A 20,533-nucleotide genomic window follows, 5' to 3' on the forward strand; every position below is an offset into this window, starting at 1 on the left:
ATGAGGAGGAGGCTGAAGACAACAAACTGTCTTTCTCACTGAGAAGAATCAGCAACATCAATAGGAAAAGACTTGTTTCCCCCCTTGTTCTTCAAACACAAATGCAAAAAGGCCAGCAGCCACCTTATACTAAGATAATTTCAGGTTAAGAATCTGTACTGAGTTACCCATGGCATGTGTTTTGACGCTTTGCAGAATTCTGTAGTGTTCATAATACATTCATAAATATACATAATTAACACTGGCTTGAGTCAAATGAAAAATAAATAAAAATATAGCATACAATGAAGGACTTTAATAACCACACAGCTAGTGTGTGTAAGACTGAAACAATTTTCTCTCACTAATTTTCACAACTTTCCTGCAACATATTAACCATATTCCTCTAGAACTGGCACTGCAATGAAAATGTAAGTAAGGTCAGAGTAATTCAGAAAGAAACCAACTGCGTCTGGAACATTTACAGAAGCACAGCAGAGCACTGAAAGCAATGCAAGGATTCCATGGCCAGTTCACACATGGGACGAATGATGGTTTAATGAGGAGTATCAGGTGCCGGTGCATCTGCTAGGAAGGCCCAGCTTTGTTCACTCCCTGAAACAAACCACAAGCAGTAAGCTGGTTGCTTTGGAGAGAAGCAAACTGCAAGCCTTGGTGTGCAGGAACCATGAAGCTGGTCTCTGGTCTGTTTCTCCATCACAGTGAAGTCAGGAGTGGGAGACAAATGAAGCAGACCAATACATTGCTCATTTGCAATAAACCATAATTAATTTTTAACTATGGTTTACACACAAACCACTTTAAACATCTGTACTTAAAACAAACAGTCCCAAACACTGTCTGCGCTGGTATTGTGGATTATTTTCCATTGTAGGCAATGTTTTTGATCAGGTGCATTTGTTATGGAAGAGAGATTGAAAAGTGAATAAATTTTCCAGTGGTATTGGCTACCTAACTTATATTCATCTTAATTAAAGCTGATTTTTAAAATACTATAATTAATGAGTTTGTGATATGGAGTCACCCTACATGTAACATAAACTCAGAAAAAAACTTTTATTGATCAACACAAGGGTGTTTAAAAATATATATAAGTAAAAGCCATCATCTGGAATGGATGTTTAGCACAGACAACAAAAACAAAGGATGAAAGGTTCCAGGCGCCACTACAAGCACCAATGTTTGAAAAGAGAATATTGCACTAAACAAAGGACCCTGCATATTTATTATTATTATTATTTTAAAATCTCCTTCTTCACTGACCTAGAAAGGAAAGCAGCCATTTTCTGTATGCCCCAGCAAACCTTGCCTGCTCTGCATCCCTACATGTTGATAAAACTTGATCGATGAACCTGTATTCTGCTTGGAGACTGATACCAGAGTCCTGCACAGGAGCACGTTTCAGGCGCTTGGTTTCTTGCCTGTAGCCTTGTCTGCTGGATTCCAGCAGGCCGTCCACATCCATGGCTTGGCTCACATGACCAAGTGCCGCACCAGGGTGTGAGTTGTTCAGCAGGCCATCACTCTTGTCTGCAGCTGCTGACCACACACTTGGAAGTGGAAGTTTGTTTTTTAAGTGGTGCTGAAGAGAGAACACACGCCGTCTTCAAAGAGAAGAAATAAGAGTAAATCAAATGTCTAGCACTTCTGTTGATTGAAAGTAACATTTCTGCCCTCTTCCCCATAAACTTCTTCACAACTTGTTAAGCTTTTTTTTTAATAAAAAAGGTTGACTTCTAAATTTGAAATTCCTCATTCTCTGTATCTGATGTCTTGTTGGCAATGTGCGGAGTCTGTGATACAGATTCACACCAGATCTCCATCTTGCTAAATGGACAAGAGAATTCTAATTAATATCACTGATGTAACGGACATCAAAACTCAAGTCCTACTTTGCTGCCAGATAACAACCTTTTATTGGTGGGGGTGGGGGGGGGGTTGGTGCTAACACCAGAATGCAAGAACTCAAAAAGGTACGTCTGGAGTATGGTAAAGGAAAGGTAAAGGACCCCTGGATGGTTAAGTCCAGTCAAAGGTGACTATGGGGTGCGGCGCTCATCTCACTTTTCAGGCCAAGGGAGACAGCTTTCCATGTCATGTGGCCAGCAGGACTAAACTGGCGCAACGGGACACCGTGATGGAAGCCAGAGAGCACGGAAACGCTAAAGTATGGTGGGTGATAACGTGAACCAGTGTCATTTCTTCAGGAGCATGAAAGCTGTGGAATTTCCTCCCTAGTCCTTCCTTCCTCCTCCCCTTTTTTCTTTAAAAAAATTAACTTCTTATTAATTTTATGAGAAAAACAATAACCATAAACAGTATGGGTCTCAAATGAAGATATCAGCAAAAGGATTTTTTTTAAAGGGTACATATAACAGGACAGTGCTCTTTAGAGATATGGAAGAAAGGTTCCGTAGAAGCTTTTGTGAGTCTCTGGGGATTTCTTACTGTCCATTGACTCAGTAATAAATGTGCTGTCAAAACTTCTGAGTCTTTCTTGGAACATTTCCTGGCCTTATGAACCAACTGAATCAAATATTTGAGCCTTCCTCCTTCCTTAATAGCTTTTAGATATAATAGCTTTTAGATCAGAGCTTTCCAAACTTTTCATGTGGGTGACATACTTTTTAGACATTGCATCATTTCAAGACACAGTAATTCAGTTTTACTTGCAAACCAAAGGTTAAACTAACTCTTTTCCAGCTGCGGGAGGAACATGGGGAGCATTCGCATGACACACCTACACTCTGCAGCCGACACACCAACATGTCACGACACACACTTTGCACAAGATCAAGGTGGGCTTCTTCTGGAGAACTTTGGATTGCCCTGGTCCATTTTTCCTGCTCCTGTTGTTCCCATTTACTTTCTTTTGCTCTGCTCTACAAGATGTCCTTGTATGATTCATATTGCTTTTGTTGTACATTGCTGGCTACCTTCGAGATGTTTAGCTAGTCTTTTTGGTGAAAAATGGGGTACTGTACTTATATATTGATAAATTGACACAGGTGCTATAAAAAAATGACTGACATGAAGGAATAAAAGAGCTGTTGGTACCTTGTAGAAGTGAACACTGTCAGAAGAAAGGCCATACATTTAAGCAATATGTTACTAAACAAATATAATAATAAATAGAAAATGCTGATTTATTGCAAAACAACCAATGTTCAATGGCAGCTCTGTGAGGCAACTTTTAAAGGTAGCTTTAACGACACACAAACCACCAGCACCACAGTGTGGAATGGCTGGAATAAATGAATCCTATCAGAGTGGTAACTATTCTCTTCAACCCAGATCCTTGTATACATTTCCTTACCTGTGACACCACAGGGTTTCATGCCCTGGGTAAGTGTTAATTAAATCAGTGCAGAGCTCTACTTCTTCATTTAGAAGAAGTGGGAAATCTGGTTGTTCTTCCACACAGGTAGCTTCTGCTTCATCATTTTCTTCATCTTTTAGAAGCCTGGGTGCTTGCTGATTGGCTGGTGAATTGTGCATTTCTACAGTACACTCAGTCTTAGTTCCGTCAATCAAAGATTTTAATAAAAACTGTCGGTAGTGGAATCCACCATGGTCTGAAACATGCATGGAGACCCAGTGCTTAGTGGAAGAAAGTTCATCTAGAAGAATCTGAAAGTCAAAATAATAAATAATAATAAATAATAAATTTTATTTATATCCCGCCCTCCCCAGCCGAAGCTGGGCTCAGGGCGGCTAACAACAATCAAAATAATCCGACATTCTAAAACATTCATTATAAAATTAATTAAATCAAATTAAAATCAAATTAATGGCAACCATCAAGCCAAATTCTGTGCAGATTGCCAGAGGAGGGGGTCAGGCTGCGCCCTGAGCAAAGGCCTGGTGGAACAGCTCTGTCTTGCAGGCCCTGCGGAAGGATGTCAGGTCCTGCAGGGCCCTAGTCTCTTGTGACAGAGTGTTCCACCAGATTGGAGCCGCGACTGAGAAGGCCCTGGCTCTAGTTGAGGCCAGCCTAACCTCTTTGTGGCCTGGGATCTTTAGGATGTTTTTATTTGCAGACCGTAGATTTCTCTGTGGGACATACCAGGAGAAAAGCGGATAGTAAATTAATCCATCCATAAAGATAAGACACCACCCCAAAAAAATCAATTTTCATTTACAGCAACTGCCTGAGGTCCTCTGCTGTTGAGCCAAAATAATCATAGCTCCTCCATATAGCTAAACAAAAAGTGCCAAAATAACAGAGAAAATGGGCTTCAGTCCCCGCTATAAATTTAGGAATATAAGTGGTGTTGAAATGCTCAAAACTACAGAGATCTGATATCTACTGTGGCAAATCAAGTCTGCCCATTGCTTCCCCTGCCAGTCTTCAAATCAAGAATTTTACCTCCAAATTTTAAAATGTATACTTTTTGTTTGGTTTAGCTTTTCATTTCCATGCTTAGGGAGCTCTGTGGACGCCAAGGGCCTTTTGGTGGTTCCTTCACTGTAAGAAGTGAGGTTACAGGGAATCAGGCAGAGGGTCTTCTGGGTAGTGGCGCCCTCCCTGTGGAACGCCCTCCCAAATGTCAAAGAAATAAACAACTATATGACATTTAGAAGTCATCTGAAGGCAGCCCTGTTTAGGGATGTTTTTAATGTTTGAAGTTTTATTCTGTTTTTAATGTTCTGTTGAAAGACGCCCAGAGTGGCTAGGGAAACCCAGCCAGATGGGCGGGATATTATTAATAATAATAATAATAATAATAATAGTAATAATAAATTATATATTATATTATATTACAGTGGTGCCTCGCAAGACAAAAATAATCCATTCCGCGAGTCTCTTCGTCTAGCGGTTTTTTCGTCTTGCGAAGCAACCCTATTAGCGGCTTAGCGCTATTAGCAGTTTAGCGGCTATTAAAGGCTTAGCGGCTAAAAGGCTATTAGCGGCTTAGCAAAAGGGGGGGGGGGAGCAGAAAAAAATCGCAAGACTCGCAAGATGTTTTCGTCTTGCAAAGCAAGCCCATAGGGAAAATCGTCTTGCAAAGCAACTCAAAAACGGAAAACCCTTTCGTCTAGCGGGTTTTCCGTCTTGCAAGGCATTTGTCTTGCGGGGCACCACTGTATATTATATTATTATATTGTATATTATAAGTTATATTATATATAATAATAATAATAATAATAATAATAATAATAATAATAAGAAGTTGAATTTGACATTCATTTGCTGCTTAAGTTTTTACATGGCAAAATTTTGTATCTTCACAATCTGATTTTCTGGAAGCAAATAACATGCCAATGAGTCATAACTTTGTGTTATATTCTGCTATATTCCTGGAAGTGCCTTTTATGACACATGAAAACTCAAATATAATACCGAAATTAACAGTTAGGAAAATGTTGGGAACACAGAAGAAACTGTTGCTGGATGCAGCCTGTATGTGGTTTAAATGCTATATATTGAGTGAAAGTTGTTACTGGAACAGCGTATAGTTCCCTCGTATAAGAAGAAACAAGCACAAAAGGTACTAAAAACTGCTGACACACTAATAAATTTTAGCAACCTAAAGAACTGTGCATAATTTGCTGACTCAGACTTGCTAGAGATAATCACCTGAAAAACATTAACTACAGCTTTGAAACTGCCCAACTTGTCTGTTGTATTTACAATTGGATTAAATTCATTGTTACTAATGAACTTATGAAACAAAAAAATTTCTGCAGAAAAATTAAGCGCTGTAAATGTTTCCTCCCCACATTACTAGTTAGGTCAGGAAGGGATAATAGCTCCATCAGTCATCGGAGAGGGTAGCAAGGTAAAATCAACCCTGGTGGATACCTGGGAAAGGGTTTCTTCTTTCTTGTAGGACACAAGGGCTTAGGCACACCTGGTACAATTGCGCAGAAGAGCCAGCGGTCATTTTCAGCGCATGCGAAGTTGGATACAGCAGCTGCCAAACACTCTGACTATTTTTATAATCTGGATTTTTATAACTGTGCATAGTGTAAGTCTTCTGAAGTCAGAACCCTACATATGCCCCTCTTTAAGCATAGCAAAGGGAACTGCTGTATTCCTTGATGCCCTGCATTATATCACAGAATGGCTGCCTTAGCTTTTCTCCTTAGAAGCAAACTGAAGCAGCACTTGCTAAATGATGGAAGAAAAATTATTTGCTTCTTTCCCCATCTAACTTCTTCAAACTCTTGCTGCCCTAAATTCTTTTTCATTTGGAAATTAAGTAGTAGAGGCTGCCAGACTTTCTCTTGGGGCCTGTGGCATAGTTTTCAGGTTATTATTAAATGCCCTTATCATTTCTGGAAGGTTCTCAGGTAACAAGGCAGAGATTGGGGGATGGGGTGCTGCAAAATGATTTTCTTGCAAGGAGCTGAGCTCAGCACTCGTCCCTTGAAAATGCTCAGGCAGAGAAGCAGATGATGTTGGAGATGAAAAGAGTGCAGACTCAAGCTTAGCTTTGTGGAAGGTCGATGGCCTGCATAATGAAAAGGCACCAAGCCTGCTTTGCAAATGAGAAATGGCAATGTGAAAGTCATAAGAACATTGCACGTTACATTTTAAAAGGGGCAGATATCAACTGCTTCCAACCCGCTGGTGCAGCCCGTTTTAGAGAGAGACCCCCACCTCCAAGAACCTCCCTGAAGGGGTGGAAACAGCTGCTTTTCAAACAGGCATTTCTGTTCCAGTTGATAAGGCATTTTTAAAGCCAGTTAGTAACGTTCCAGTTGTTTGATGTTGTGCTAATTCATTAAACCAGCATAATCTGAGCTGAAGGATATCCTTAGATATGTGAAAGGCACTTATAAATACCACTATGGGGCTTCTAAATTGTTTGAGCTCTTTGAACCTATGCCAATACCCAATCTGCATTTTAACAATGCATACGGTCTTTAGAGAATATAGGCATCAAAAAAGAAAAGAAAAATCATAGTATTCAAATATTGTTGTACAATATTTCTTCTTTTATTCTGACAGGAGCCTTTACAGTTTGTCACAACTTCATCATGAGCTCCATCTCCCTCCTGCATCACCCGCTCTCCTGTCTCACCTTTCGGAGGGACAGGCTCCATACCGTAGCTGCTAGCTGGATGGTCTGAATCAGCCTAATGCAGTTTTTATCCCTTCTTCTCTTCCCCAACATTTCATAGGCCATTCATGATGAAATTTCATTCCAAATAATTCAAAGTATTTATAAGAAAGTCATTCCAATTCTTACCAATAGCTCTTACAAGGTACTTCTCCCTGCTGTGACATACCTTTCCACTGAGCTTGGCCAAGTGCTGCAAGACCCAGGCGCGATGGGACCAGGCGTTATAATTACTTGGATATCTCCCAGCAGCTTCACAGCAAACATCCATTTCTTCTTTCACTAGCCGCTGAATCCTTTCCGTGGGAGCTGTTTCCAAATTCCCTTTATTCACGAGAGTGGGCAAGGAGTTTTCCTGAATTAGTTGTTGCAGCACCCAGCGTCTGGTCAAGTGGCATAGAGAGTTAAGAGGGCAAAAGCCAATTTAAGTGAGTGAAAACATTTTATTTTGTTCTGTTTGTTACTAGGTCTTAAGGCAGGAAAAAATGAAAGTTGGAGTGGAGAAAAGAAATACACCAACCTCTGCACTAATAATCAAGTAATACTGGGAAATACATTTTATGGTCCTGAAATGCTTTTATCAGCTACTTCAGCCTGTAGCTCCTGCTGTTTGACATTTGGGGAACCTCTGGCCTGGGAGCTAAACGCAGCCCTCCAAGCCAATAATCTGGTCCTCAGAGCTCTCCTCAAGCCCTCGCCTTCTCTAGGCCGCAGCCTGTTTCTTCTGGGTGGTTCTGCTGGGATGGAAATGGTTGCTGGGCTGGGATGACATCTGCTGTTTGCATGGATGGAGGATGGGGAGTTGTGCATGCAAGTCTAAAAACCTCTGACTTTGGTGTGCAAGCCTACAGCTCTGCCCACATACAGCTGTGTCCCTACCACTGGTCATTGGGATGTGGCCCTTGGCCTGAAAAACATTCTCCACCTTTGTAAGCCACAGTTAATAGTTCACCACTTTGCTCCTTCCTTCTTGTGTTGGGAGAAAGCACAAATTCAAGGATTGCTCCCAACAAACCACAATGTGCAGCCAAGGTCTGTCCTTAGCTTACTGATTATGGTTTGTTGGGAGCAAAACAGACGAACTGCTATGCCAGGGATCATGAATTGCTTCCTCCCAGCCATGGCAGCAGTCATGATAAACCATTCATTTAACTTTGGTTTACCATCACCTGCAAACCAGGTCAGTAAATCCTTTTAAAAAGTCATTTGATTTATTACTTCCTTTTGTCTGTTGCGATGGGGTGATTCTCATTCTATAAATATCAGATACTCTCTCCATATGGCTAATTATTATATGAACTCTTCTTGCCCTTCTTAGTCACTGTATTTCTAAACCAAAAAGTATCAGTCTCCTTAGTCTGTCCTTCATAGATGCCCTTTTCTGTACCCTTTCGATTTCTAGGAGTTCCTGTTTTGAGATGAGGAAAGTGACCAGCGTAATCAAAGATTCATAAAATAGCATTCTGAAGCTTTCTGTCCTGGTTCCAACTACTTTTCTAATAACTGTAAATAACTCATTTGCCCTTTTCGTTTCTTCAGCACCCGCAGCTTGTGTTTTCAGCGAGATCTCCATTATGGCCTCAAGATTTTGTTTCTGGGTAGTTGTGGCCACTTTAGAGAAACAGGCAGCACACATTTTCAACAGAAAAACCTTATATAAAAATGGACAGTATTTTCTACATCAAACATAGGAACTTTAATATAGACTGACTAGTAGTTTCCTCTCACTGAAACGTCATGGAGGAACCACTGCTATACGTTTCCATATTCTTTTCAGGTGGGGGTAGGGAAAGAGAAATAACCACAGAAAGAGACAAACCTGTGAATCCACGTTTCTGGACTCTTTGGAAACTTAGTTAGTGCCAGTTTCCCAAGATGCAAATCTTTAACTGGATTTAAAGTGCCAGATACTATTAATTCTTTCCTGCAATTTTTTCCAAAAAAATGAATTAATTAGTACAGACACATTTACTGAAAGTAGCCAGTAATAAATTGCACATAAGGCTGGATCCAGAGTTTGCTGTTGCCAACAGTAGTGTCCCCTGAAGAGCCTTCTGTTCTGGATGCCAGAAGGCAGGTTACCTGGATGCCAGGGAGGGCAGCTTACCATTTCCTCCTCCCAGAACCTCAGAAACTCCTCTCTCTCCCTCCCTCCCTCCCCCCCCCCCCCCCCCCGGTTCTGGACCAAATTGTCCATCAACCTCCAGAGCAGATTTTCGAGGGCAGGGGAAGGGATCACTGGAAGTGAGGCAGGAAATGGACAAAAACAACTTCTTCTCCAGTTCTGCTAACAGGCTTCCTGCACAGGATCAGTAGCTGAATGTGTACAAAGGGAGCCCTTGCATTTGCAGGATGCCAACTCTGGATCCAACCCATCAATAAAAACTGATAAAAGCATTTAAACTTATTAATCTATACATATACCTATATAATATATACACCGTATTTTTCGCTCTATAGGACGCATAGGAGGCGGAGAATGGGGGGGGGGAAATCTCCCCCTCTCTGCTCAGCGCCCCTTCAGCGAAGCGGCAGGAGAAACGGAGCCCCTTCCATTTCTCCTCCCGCTTCGCTGAAGGGGCGCTGCGCAGAGAGGGAAAACTGTGCAGCGCCTCTCCAGCGAAGCGAAGCCTGGAGAGCAAGAGGGATCGGTGTGCACCGACCCCTGTTGCTCTCCAGGCGGCTATCCGCAAGCCTTCGGAGCGCAGCGGGAACTCCTGCTGCGCTCCAAAGGCTTGCGGATAGCTGCCTGAAGCCCCCAGAGCGCAGCGGGAGTTCCCTGCGCTCTGGGGGCTTTAGCGAAAGCAACATGAAGCCTCCAAAGCGCGGGGGGAGCTCTCCCTCTGCACTTCGGGGATTCGCGTTGCTATCGCTGAAGCCAAGGAGCCTGCATTCGCTCCATAGGACACACACACATTTCCCCTTCATTTTTGTAGGGGAAAAAGTATGTCCTATAGAGCGAAAAATATGGTATATATATGTATATATTAAAACTGATCATGATAGCGGAGGCACAGGATCAGTCGCTCTGAATAGAACCAGAGGAAAGTAAAAGCCCTGAACTCTGTGAAGTAGTAACTAGCAAGTCAATTCCTTCTTTATCCCACTTGAGCTTCTCTCCCCACGCAACCAGATCATCACTTCATCTGCCTGGTTAAATGCTTTCTACATTCCAATAAACATTCTGGATCAGATTCCAGTCTCATGCATGTCACACATACATAGAACCCTGGCAGATTCCAAATGAAAGTTGCACAGATGTAAAATGGGTGCTTCCAGATGGTGCTGGGGGATTCAGCAATGTCAAGAATTAAAAGGAGTTTTATATGGGTCTGCCATTGTACAAAATAATATGCTGCTTCTGCTTAGGCCAAATAGGGAGGAGTTAACCAAATTTATTTTAGTTCAAGAAAAACAAATAATAATTTGATTTGTTTTTCCACTGGGCATGGCCCTTGTATATGCCAGTAGTCTTATGTACTTCATTTGGGAATTGGAAGTTTTTACTTTCTCAAAAACAAACAAACAGAAAAATAAACTCTTTTTGGTTATAACTAATGCAAATCTACTCAGTACAAAGAAAAACACAGAGCAGAAAGTAATGGTGCAAGTCAACGCATGCAAGATATTTGAAAGCTAATTATTTTTTCATTAAATTCCCAACAGACCAATCCATCCTATTTAGAGCTGCTTCAGAAGGTACAACTTTCCATGTACAAAAAGGAGCGAAAGAAGTATGTAGATATGTGTAACAATATCACCTTTGTGAAGCGTGTGCGCACAGAAATAAACATACTAAGCTGCAGCCACTCAGTCTGCGCATTCTACGTGCATGCATCTAAATGGAGCAACAACTTGCATGCCCCACTGTCAGAGATCCACAGAGAACTGATTTTGGGTGAGAGAATTGTAATGAATGACATGTCTCTTTAGAAACATCTCCTGCTACCTCAAGTCTGCTTCTGACATATTTTGTTCTTAATACACATCTCTGTTTATAAAATACTTTAAAATAGGGTCAGATTTTAAAACAGAGCTAAATTAAGCAGCTAAATAATAATGGAACATTCTTTTTTTTTTAACCATATTCAATAGTTCAGTGATGTGATTTCTGCCTATGCCATTCAGAAATAAGATTTAATAAAAAGGAAAAGACTTTTACCAACCTGTGCTAAATTGGAATCTATGGCCTTTTAAATGTGTTTGTGGGAGAGGAGTCATTAGTGGGGGGTTCTGTTATTATGTTATGTATTTTGTGTTTTCATTTTGTATTTTTATGCTGTAAACCACTTTGTGATCTTCGGGTGAAGTGCAACATATAAATTTATAACAACAACAAGGGGAAATGATAAAAATAGTTTTGGTTTTCTACTACAGGCTGTTAATGCACTTATCCTACCCAACAAGCTGCAGATTATTTTGCTCTCTATTTCAGCTTTAATTTTTATGTGAAGAATGAAGTGCAGCAAGGCAATCAAATCTATCCTGAGCTTGAACTTCAAAGATGGAAAACTAATTAGGATTATTAGGGGCATTTGTTCCTTGGCTTCATATATCTGTATACAGTTTGGCTTCCTGCTAGCCAGGACCAAGCCAGATCATCCGCTGAGAAGCTGATGCCTCTAACGGCTGGAAGTTACCTTTGGGAAGATGAAGGAAAGACAGAGCAGCCGTGGTGGTGAAATGCCAAACTCCACCTGCAGGCACTTATGCTTATTATGCTTATTACTGAAGAACACTTGATTGCCAGCCTCCTAGCAAAACCCAGCAAGATTATCAAGACTCAAATTTAACCTATTCATGGCCTGCATTGCTGTTTGTATAAATCCTTCCTAGGACCAATCTCCACTGAAGAATCCTTTCACAGAATGCCTTCCATGCAAATGTTACTCCACAGAAGAAACTCAGTTCATTTCTTCTGTTGCAGCATCCAGTGATACTGAGCTAAGAAACTGCAACGCTTGTACAAAGAAATCATATCAGTTCAACTCTAAGGCACTTTATTAACATGACAAGGGCTGCAGATCACTACACTAGGTAAAGAAACCTTTTGGTTCCACTGCATAAACTATGGGTGCAGAATGACAGGTTAGGAGAATCATGGTTTATAGAACTGGAGGGGGCATGGAAGAAGGATAGGATAACAGATACTCCCCAAAGCCATTGATTGAGGCAAAGTCCTACACACAGAATAAGAACAGATCTAGGGTTGTTTCCAGTGGGACTTCCATTTCCTCTCCTCCCCATGTGTGCTCCCAAAATCTGCTCCAGAGGGAACCCCCACCTCCTGGTGCTGATTTTGGAAGCATGTGTGGGGCTGGAGAGAAAAGGAGAGCAACAGGAAGCTCTCTTGTGTGGGGCTGGAGAGAAAAGGAGAGCAACAGGAAGCTCTCTTGTGCAAGCTGAGCTGCAGCATGGGATGCAGTCCATAATATCCCATCTGGCAAAACATACAACCAAAAGTACTAAAATCAATTATAAAGCTTTAGGATGTGTTAATGGTCTCCAAGGTGGTCATGGGTTCCATTAGGGGTCTCAATGACTGATGGAGAGCATTGGCCTGCAACTGGTGGGTCAGGGCCCATGACCAGGTCCAAAGTGAGACACAACAGCAGCACGGTCACTATGCAAATGTTTGGCAAAAAGTTAAGAAATGGGACCTCAAATGCATGTAAGGGTTAAAAGGTGGATCTTAGGTCTGAGGAAGCTTGAAGTCTACGGGCCTAGAGTAGCCAAACAAAAATCCAGGTGAGAGGGATTGCAGGACCAAGCTATTTTTGTATGCCTCATGTGAAAAATAATTGTATGCCTCATGTGAAAAAGTCAGATTGGGTCTCATCCACTCTTTCCTGCTTCAACTAAGCAGAGAAGCAATGTCACTGATATTACTTCTTCAATGTCACTGATATTACTTCTTCAAGATATGATAGCCATGTTCAAATATATAAAAGGATGTCACATAGAGGAGGGAGAAAGGTTGTTTTCTGCTGCTCCAGAGAAGCGGACCCGGAGCAATGGATCCAAACTACAAGAAAGAAGATTCCGCCTAAACATTAGGAAGAACTTCCTGACAGTAAGAGCTGTTCGACAGTGGAATTTGCTGCCAAGGAGTGTGGTGGAGTCTCCTTCTTTGGAGGTCTTTAAGCAGAGGCTTGACAACCATATGTCAGGAGTGCTCTGATGGTGTTTCCTGCTTGGCAGGGGGTTGGACTCGATGGCCCTTGTGGTCTCTTCCAACTCTATGATTCTATGATTCTACACTTCTTATGAATCTGGCTTTTACAGGCATAACAAAATACCTTGCCTTACTCATGTTCACTGTTCAAAGTCCTTCACACACATGATCAAGTAAACCTTATGTCAGGGAACTGCCATCGGAAGGACAGGAGGTGGAAGGGCTCACAGAGGTTGAGAGAGACTTAGCAGCTGAAGAGGGAACCAGCAGGGGGAGAGAAGGAGCTCCAAGGGAAAGTGAGTCGGAGGGATGGCTCAGAGACACTTCCAGCGAAAATAGTGGGGAGGTTTCAGGACCTCCTATAGGGACACCCACTCCTCGCCGGAAACTGTCGCGCAGAGAGTCCAGAAGACGTGTTTCCGTTAAGGAGCTTTTATGCTGGAAGAGATTCCGTAAGCGCCCACTGTCGGATTCTGCTAGTGACTGACGGAGCCATGCTTGAGGGGCTCCGTCGTAGGCAGAGGTTTGCGGACTTGGCCAAACTCTGAGGGACTAGGATTTTACGCACAAGCAGCTCATCATCCCATCACACCTTACAAGAGCATTGTACAGTGAGGTACTATTACAATCCTTGTATTGCAGATTGAGGGGTGGTGAGAGGTTTAGGGCTATTGCTTTGTCCAAGGACATTTAGCAAGATTTGTGATTGAGATGATATATGAATTGAATCAATCACAGCTCATTCGCTTCTCCACCACTCATAGAATCATAGAGTTGGAAGAGACCACAAGGGCCATCGAGTCCAACCGGCTGCCAAGCAGGAAACACCATCAGAGCACTCCTGACATATGGTTGTCAAGCCTCTGCTTAAAGACCTCCAAAGACGGAGACTCCACCACACTCCTTGGCAGCAAATTCCACTGTCGAACAGCTCTTACAGTGGCCCCACAAGGAGAAAGGTGATAACTCTTTCTCCTTGCACAGCTTTACCTGTTAAAATGGCTGTGCAATAGGAGCTGGACAAAAATGGCATTAAAAAAAATAAGGTGAGGAATTAAAACACTAGTTTTAATGTAACTAAGTTTAGAGTAAATAAGTTACACTACATTCTGCTGTTCATGATATTTTAGAAAGACAGTAAAGATTTTTCACAAGACTTCATAGCTAAGGGGGAAATACTTTGAACTAAGAAGCTCTTCTGGGGTCCCACCCCCCCTGCTTCCACAGAGATGTTATGATTTGTCTTCCTAGCTTTATCTCTAGCAACTACAAATCTTTTTAAGAAACAGAAACCTACATGCTTTGGATAAAACATAGCAACCACCTTGGAATCTTTCCCCTGTATTTCTGTTTTATTTTGCTTTTGAAAATGTTTTTGTGGGTCTTTGGGCTGAAATAAAGAATGCAATTACCAACAAATCTTTTTAATAATAATAATACCTGCTTGAGAGCTTTGGATTAAGGGTCTAATAAATTCCAAAGATTGACGACTCCCCGCCCCCAAAGTTGCTGGTCTTTCAATGGAGCTGATTGAGAGGTCCTGTACTCCCTCTCCTATACACCCCTGTAATGGCTGCCTCTAGGAACTACGTAGCCTTCATCTTGGTTGAACTTGAAATATATTATTTGCTTCATTGTGTTAGAAGTCAAGGGCTTGGTTGGCAGAGGATGAGTTGAGGCTGATGTAAATTAGGCAAATCTGATTAAGGAAGAACAAGTGAATGACCTTCATTGAATGAAGAAAAGAATATTGGAATTGATCTATACAAGACCATACTCACATCCCTGCACATGGTCCTTCTCAGATTTCAAGTTGGAAGGCAAGGTACGTTCTGCACTCTCCAGGGATTGGTCAGAGCCAGAACAAAGAATTTTGGTAAGGAATGCAAATATTCATACTTGACTTTGTGTGTGTGTTCATCTCTTGATGAATTAAACTGGGTTGAACAAAACAAATAGCCTGTGTGCTTAGTGTTTTGGGACCGTATATAGTTCCACTGCTCACCAAAAAGTAAGGTTCAAATTTACCCACCAACAGTGCTCCCTGGAAGTCTTGCCCAAGGTGCTCTATCTCGGTTTTAAACAATGCAAAATGCTGTTGCAAGAATAATAATGCTGCATTCAGAAAAGTATTACAGAAACTATCATCCTGAGGGAAAACCTAGGATAGTTCAGTCAGTTGAGAATGAGGCAGTCTCAGGGTTTGAGCCCCACACTGGGCAAAAGATCCCTGCATTGCAGGGGGTTGCCCCCTCATGGCCCCTTCCAACTCTACAATTCTACGATTCCATGATTCTCATTTGGGAGTATTTATAATACTACTGCTTTAAATTTATAGTCCAGGTAAATGAAGTTCAACCTGGTATGGAAGAGGCCATGCTGCCTCTAAAGTTGCAGTCTGGATGCTCACTGGTCACAAATAGCTGCTGAGGATGGAGAACCAACTAAAATGCTACCTGGACAGGAATAGCCTTGTCCCATGCCCTGGCAAGCTCCCATTTGAATTACTGTAATGCACCATATGTTGAGCTGCCTTTGAAAATGATCCGGAAACTTCAGCCGATACAGAATATGGCTGCAAGGCTGCTAACTAGGACTGGGTGTTACAAACATATTACACTAGTACAGGGGTTGCCTTCAGGAGCCCCAGGTTCTTCAGCTTTTGGTTTTTAAAAATATTAATATTATAATATATTATAATATTAATAACACTTAATAATATATTAATATTAATAATATATTAATAATAATAATAATTTATTTGTACCCCAGCCACTCTGGGCTGCTTCCAACAAAGATTAAAAACACATTAAAATGTCACACATTAAAAACTTCCCTAAATAATAATGGCAGGATTCAACTAATCCACAGATGTCCTGAAATTGGCTCACAGAGGTCATGAGAACACCCAGACCAGCACGTATGGGGAGGAGAGTGGGAAAACAGCCTAAGAAAACAGCCATGGAGCCAAATGTACTGGTACCCTCTAGGGAGCGTCATATTGCCCAGCACTGCAGAGCAGTTCCTAGAGTTGGAAGGACTCATCCTTCCCTTCCACTCCAGTTGGTTAAGGTGTTCCCCAACCTTGGGCCTCCAGCTGTTTTTGGACTACAATTCCCATCATCCTTGACCACTGGTCTTGCTAGTGAGGGATGATGGGAGTTGTAGTCCAAAAACAGCTGGAGGCCCAAGGTTGGGGAACACTGGCCGTTAAGCAGTCAACTTCTGCCCTACTCTGGGAGACAGGTAAGCAGCAAGGATGGTTTGCCTATATCCTCGTGGTTTGCCTTCCTGCTTTTTCTAGCACTGAAAGGCATTTTTATTTGGGAAGGGGGAGAAGTGTTGCAGGGGCTATGTTCCACCTTTTATTGACCTAGAATGGGGGGCAGCAGAGACAAGCAGTGGGGCACCCACCTCCCCATTTTTCTAGCTCTGCAGGGCATTTTGAGAGAAGAACAGGCAACTGGAATGCCTTCCCCACTTGCTTCATGAGCTGTTTTACACAGGCTTCATGCATTTTTATTTAGAGTGGGAGAGGAAGCAGTGAAAGGGAAGTCTTCCCCACTTGCCTTGAGGTATTTCTTGTGGCTTTCTCTTGTCCCAAAAGGTGAGTGTATTTCTGTTTTCTTTATAATAATAATATCCTCCAGGCAGCTCACGGTGGAATACATGGTCCTCCCCCTGCACTTCTCAACTGAATAAGCCACAATGTGATTGTCTGAACCTGCACTTTGTTATCAAAAAGCAAGTGCAACTAAGGATACATTAAAACGAAGCCTGCAGTGTGGACTAAAGTGGAACAAACAACTGGGGTCCTGTGCTTTTCGCATTCATTTGCTGTGTAGCTGGGAATTGCTTAAAACCCCCCAACATTTCCAAAATGAGTCAGAAACCAAGAGATGAAGGCAACCAACAGCAATAGCTCTTTGTTCAAAATACAAGCTCTTCCTTGGGTGTCAGGAAAGAAAAGAAAAAGGAGAAGCAGGATTAAAAGCTTTCTTGAAGCACATGAGCTGAGAAGCACACGAGCTGGTATGCTTAAAACCATGCGTATGCCTCACACAGACTTAAGGCAGCCAGCAGAAGTACTTCCATCCTCAGCTGCTTAACCTACCTGACATTCCATGCAGTAGTGAAATCTGGGTTCAATAGCAGCAACGTACAGGTGATATCTATCAGCTCTAGAAAGGAAAGAAGAAACCCATCAAAACCTGCAGAAGTTAGTATTAATTATGTCTTCATGCCCACTTCAGTTCCTCATGTGACATTTATTTATTTATTATTACTACAACCACTATTATGGTGCTGGAGGAGACTCTTGAGAGTCCCGTGGACTGCAAGAAGATCAAACCTATCCATTCTTAAGGAAATCAGCCCTGAGTGCTCACTGGAAGGACAGATCGTGAAGCTGAGGCTCCAAGACTTTGGCCACCTCCTGAGAAGAGAAGACTCCCTGGAAAAGCCCCTGATGTTGGGAAAGATGGAGGACACAAGGAGAAGGGGACGACAGAGGACGAGATGGTGGGACAGTGTTCTCAAAGCTACTAACATGAGTTTGACCAAACTGCGGGAGGCAGTGGAAGACAGGAGCGCCTGGCGTGCTCTGGTCCAGGGGGTCACGAAGAGGCGGACACAACTAAATGACTAAACAACAACATTACTACAACTACTATTTTAAACAATGTACATACCACTTAACTACTATAGTCTCTAAGCAGGGCTGCTATCATGTTTTTCTAAATCAGCCTTCCCCGACCTAAGCGCCCTCCAGACATTTTGGGCTAGAACTCCCATAATTTCTGACCATTAACCAGACTGATTTGGGCTGGTGGAAGTTGCAGCCCCAAACAACTGGAGGGCACCAGGGTGATCAAGACTGTCCTGATTTAACATGCTAGCAATATAACACACAACACACGCAGACCTCATCCCCTCATCCAAACCCAGAGAGTATCTCTGCAACAAAGAAAAAGGGGATTGGATAAATAACTGGGGCACTTTGATTTTGAATTAACCCTGGGGAGAAGTCCATGTGGACACCACGCACCTTGGCATCCTTCTCTCCATTTCAGCGCCAAAATTTTGCAACTTCAGAACACATGCTACAGCTAGCAAACAAGATGTCATACTCCCTACTTCTTTCCAAAATAACTTTTGATACCTGACTTTGCTATGAAACTACAAAGCTTCTGTGCTAAATTGTTCAGTTTACCCTAATCTTAAAACAGCATTCTGAGTTCCTGAGCAAAGGGAAGACAGGATACAAACATAACACATAGATAAAACTACCGTATTTTTCGCTCTACAGGACACACTTTTTCTCCTCCAAAAATTAAGGGGAAATGTTTGTGCATCCTATGGAGCGAATGCAGGCTCCTTGGCTTCAGCGAAAGCAACACGAAGCCTCCAAAGGGCAAAGGGAGCGCTCCCTCCACGCTCCGGAGGCTACGCATTGCTTTTGCTGAAGCCTGGAGAGCGAGAGGGGTCGATGCGCACCGACCCCTCTCGCTTTCCAGGCTTCAGGGATAGCCGCCTGAAGCCTTTGGAGCGCAGCGGGACCTCGCACTGCACTCCAAAGGCTTCGGGGTTAGCTGCGCAAAGCCTCCACAGGGCAGCGGGGTGCCTTCATCCTGCTGCCCTCCAGAGGCTTCGTGGGCTGTCCCAGGAGCCTTCATCCCCGTGCCCTGCGGAGGCTTCGCGCAAAGCTATCCCAGAGGCTATCCCAGAAACCAGAACAGCAAGAGGCTATCCCAGAAGCCAGATCCCTCTTGCTGTTCTGGCTTCTGGGATTCAGAATTCCCCCTCCTTGTTTCCTCCCCCCCCCCAACTAGATGCGTCCTATCGTCTGGCGCGTCTTATAGAGCGAAAAATACGGTACTCCCTGTTTAGCTTCGCTAGCTACATATGAGCCCACCAACACTCTCACATCTTCCCCAATGCCTCAACCGCAAATTCTCAATTTTTGGAGGGAGGGGGCATGTGCTTATTTAGAAAATTCAAGCAAACTGATTCATTTAAGCAATTGCACTGAAAAACAAATAGCGTTCCCAGACTGAACAAGTTGATTGCTAAAAATGTGCCAGCAGATTGTAGCAATTACAGAAGAGTGAACTGCAGTTGACAATTACTATTTTTTGTTACTCTACTGCACAACACAAAACCTGCGGGCTGATTCTGGCCTCCATCGTAATTGTTTGTTGTCCCCATGGAAATTTCAAACACTCCTTGTTTGGCAATCTTTTCCACCTGTTTGTAGGAACACCTAAAGTCCTCATCTAACATTATGCTGGCACAACTTTTTCCTGCACTCTTATTCCTAACACTCGGAAGGGTGATACTGGCATGTTTCTTCCTTCCTAACTTGGTACTTTCCAGGTGTTTTGAACTACAACTCCAATCTGCCCAGGTCAATTTGACCAATGGTCAGAGCTTACAGAAGTTGTAGTCCAAGCAGCATCTAAGCACCAGCATGGGGATGGCAGCACTTTCCCCACAAAGCCTGGAGCTTCCCACATTACCAAAGGGATGTCACAAAAAGCAATACTGCAGTTTTCCCCATGATGTTGAATTAAACTGAAAAGAGAGCCTATAGCCTCTCAAAAGCCAATCCCAAACGGGAGTAGGAAAATGCCCACACAGCACTAAGTTTAGATTTCTCCTCCTGTCCTTGGAAGTGGAGGTGCCTGGGGAGACTGGGTGCTAGTTTCCCAGTTCAGGGCAACCAGCACTGCTGCAAGTCCAACCCTCCCACAATGTATGAATCCTGAAAGAAGAGAAGAACTGGAGGAAGAAGGCCTTTAGTGCTGCTGCTGCTGCTGCTATCACCCTCCGGCACCATCTGCAGAATACCTTTAAAGCACTATCATGGCTTCCCCAAAGAGTCCTGGGAACTGTGGTTTGTTAAAGGAGTAATGAGGAGACGCCTCTTTCCCTCACAGAGCTACAATTCCCACAGTGGTTTAACAGTCAATCCTTTTTCACCGGGAACTCTGGGAACTGGAGCTCTAGGGGGGAACGGAGCCTCCTAACAACTCTCAGCACCCTGAACAAACGGCAGTTGCCAGGACTCTTTGAAGTGGCAAGATGCTGCTTTAAATGTCCAGTGAAGATGAAGTCTTGGTGAGGATGAAGAACGGTGGTACGGAAACGGAGCAAAACTAGAAGATTGAAAAGAGGAGGGGAGAGCAGAGCAAGGGATGGAAGAAAAGAGGGAGAAGAAATGAGGCTACAGAAAGAGCTTTGGGAAAGGAAACAAGAGTACGCCAGGGTGCCAACTTGAATAAAATAC

The 20,533-nt window shown here is 42.9% G+C and overlaps 1 protein-coding gene across 2 annotated transcripts in view; it reads right to left on the bottom strand.

Moving 5' to 3' along the window:
- Positions 1-275: 275 nt before the first annotated feature.
- Positions 276-20,533, bottom strand: part of PTAR1 (protein prenyltransferase alpha subunit repeat containing 1) — a 43,404-nt gene continuing 23,146 nt past the window's right edge. For both annotated transcript variants that reach the window (XM_028749547.2, XM_077935938.1), the window contains 5 exons: positions 17,360-17,426; positions 8,890-8,994; positions 7,240-7,453; positions 3,317-3,630; positions 276-1,604 (listed from right to left, as the gene is read on the bottom strand). In XM_028749547.2, the coding sequence (XP_028605380.2) occupies positions 1,256-1,604; positions 3,317-3,630; positions 7,240-7,453; positions 8,890-8,994; positions 17,360-17,426 (1,049 nt within the window). In that variant the 3' untranslated portion in view covers positions 276-1,255. The remainder of the gene's footprint in view (positions 1,605-3,316; positions 3,631-7,239; positions 7,454-8,889; positions 8,995-17,359; positions 17,427-20,533) is intronic.

Source organism: Podarcis muralis, chromosome 11, assembly GCF_964188315.1.
Source record: "Podarcis muralis chromosome 11, rPodMur119.hap1.1, whole genome shotgun sequence".
Lineage (NCBI taxonomy): Eukaryota > Metazoa > Chordata > Lepidosauria > Squamata > Lacertidae > Podarcis > Podarcis muralis.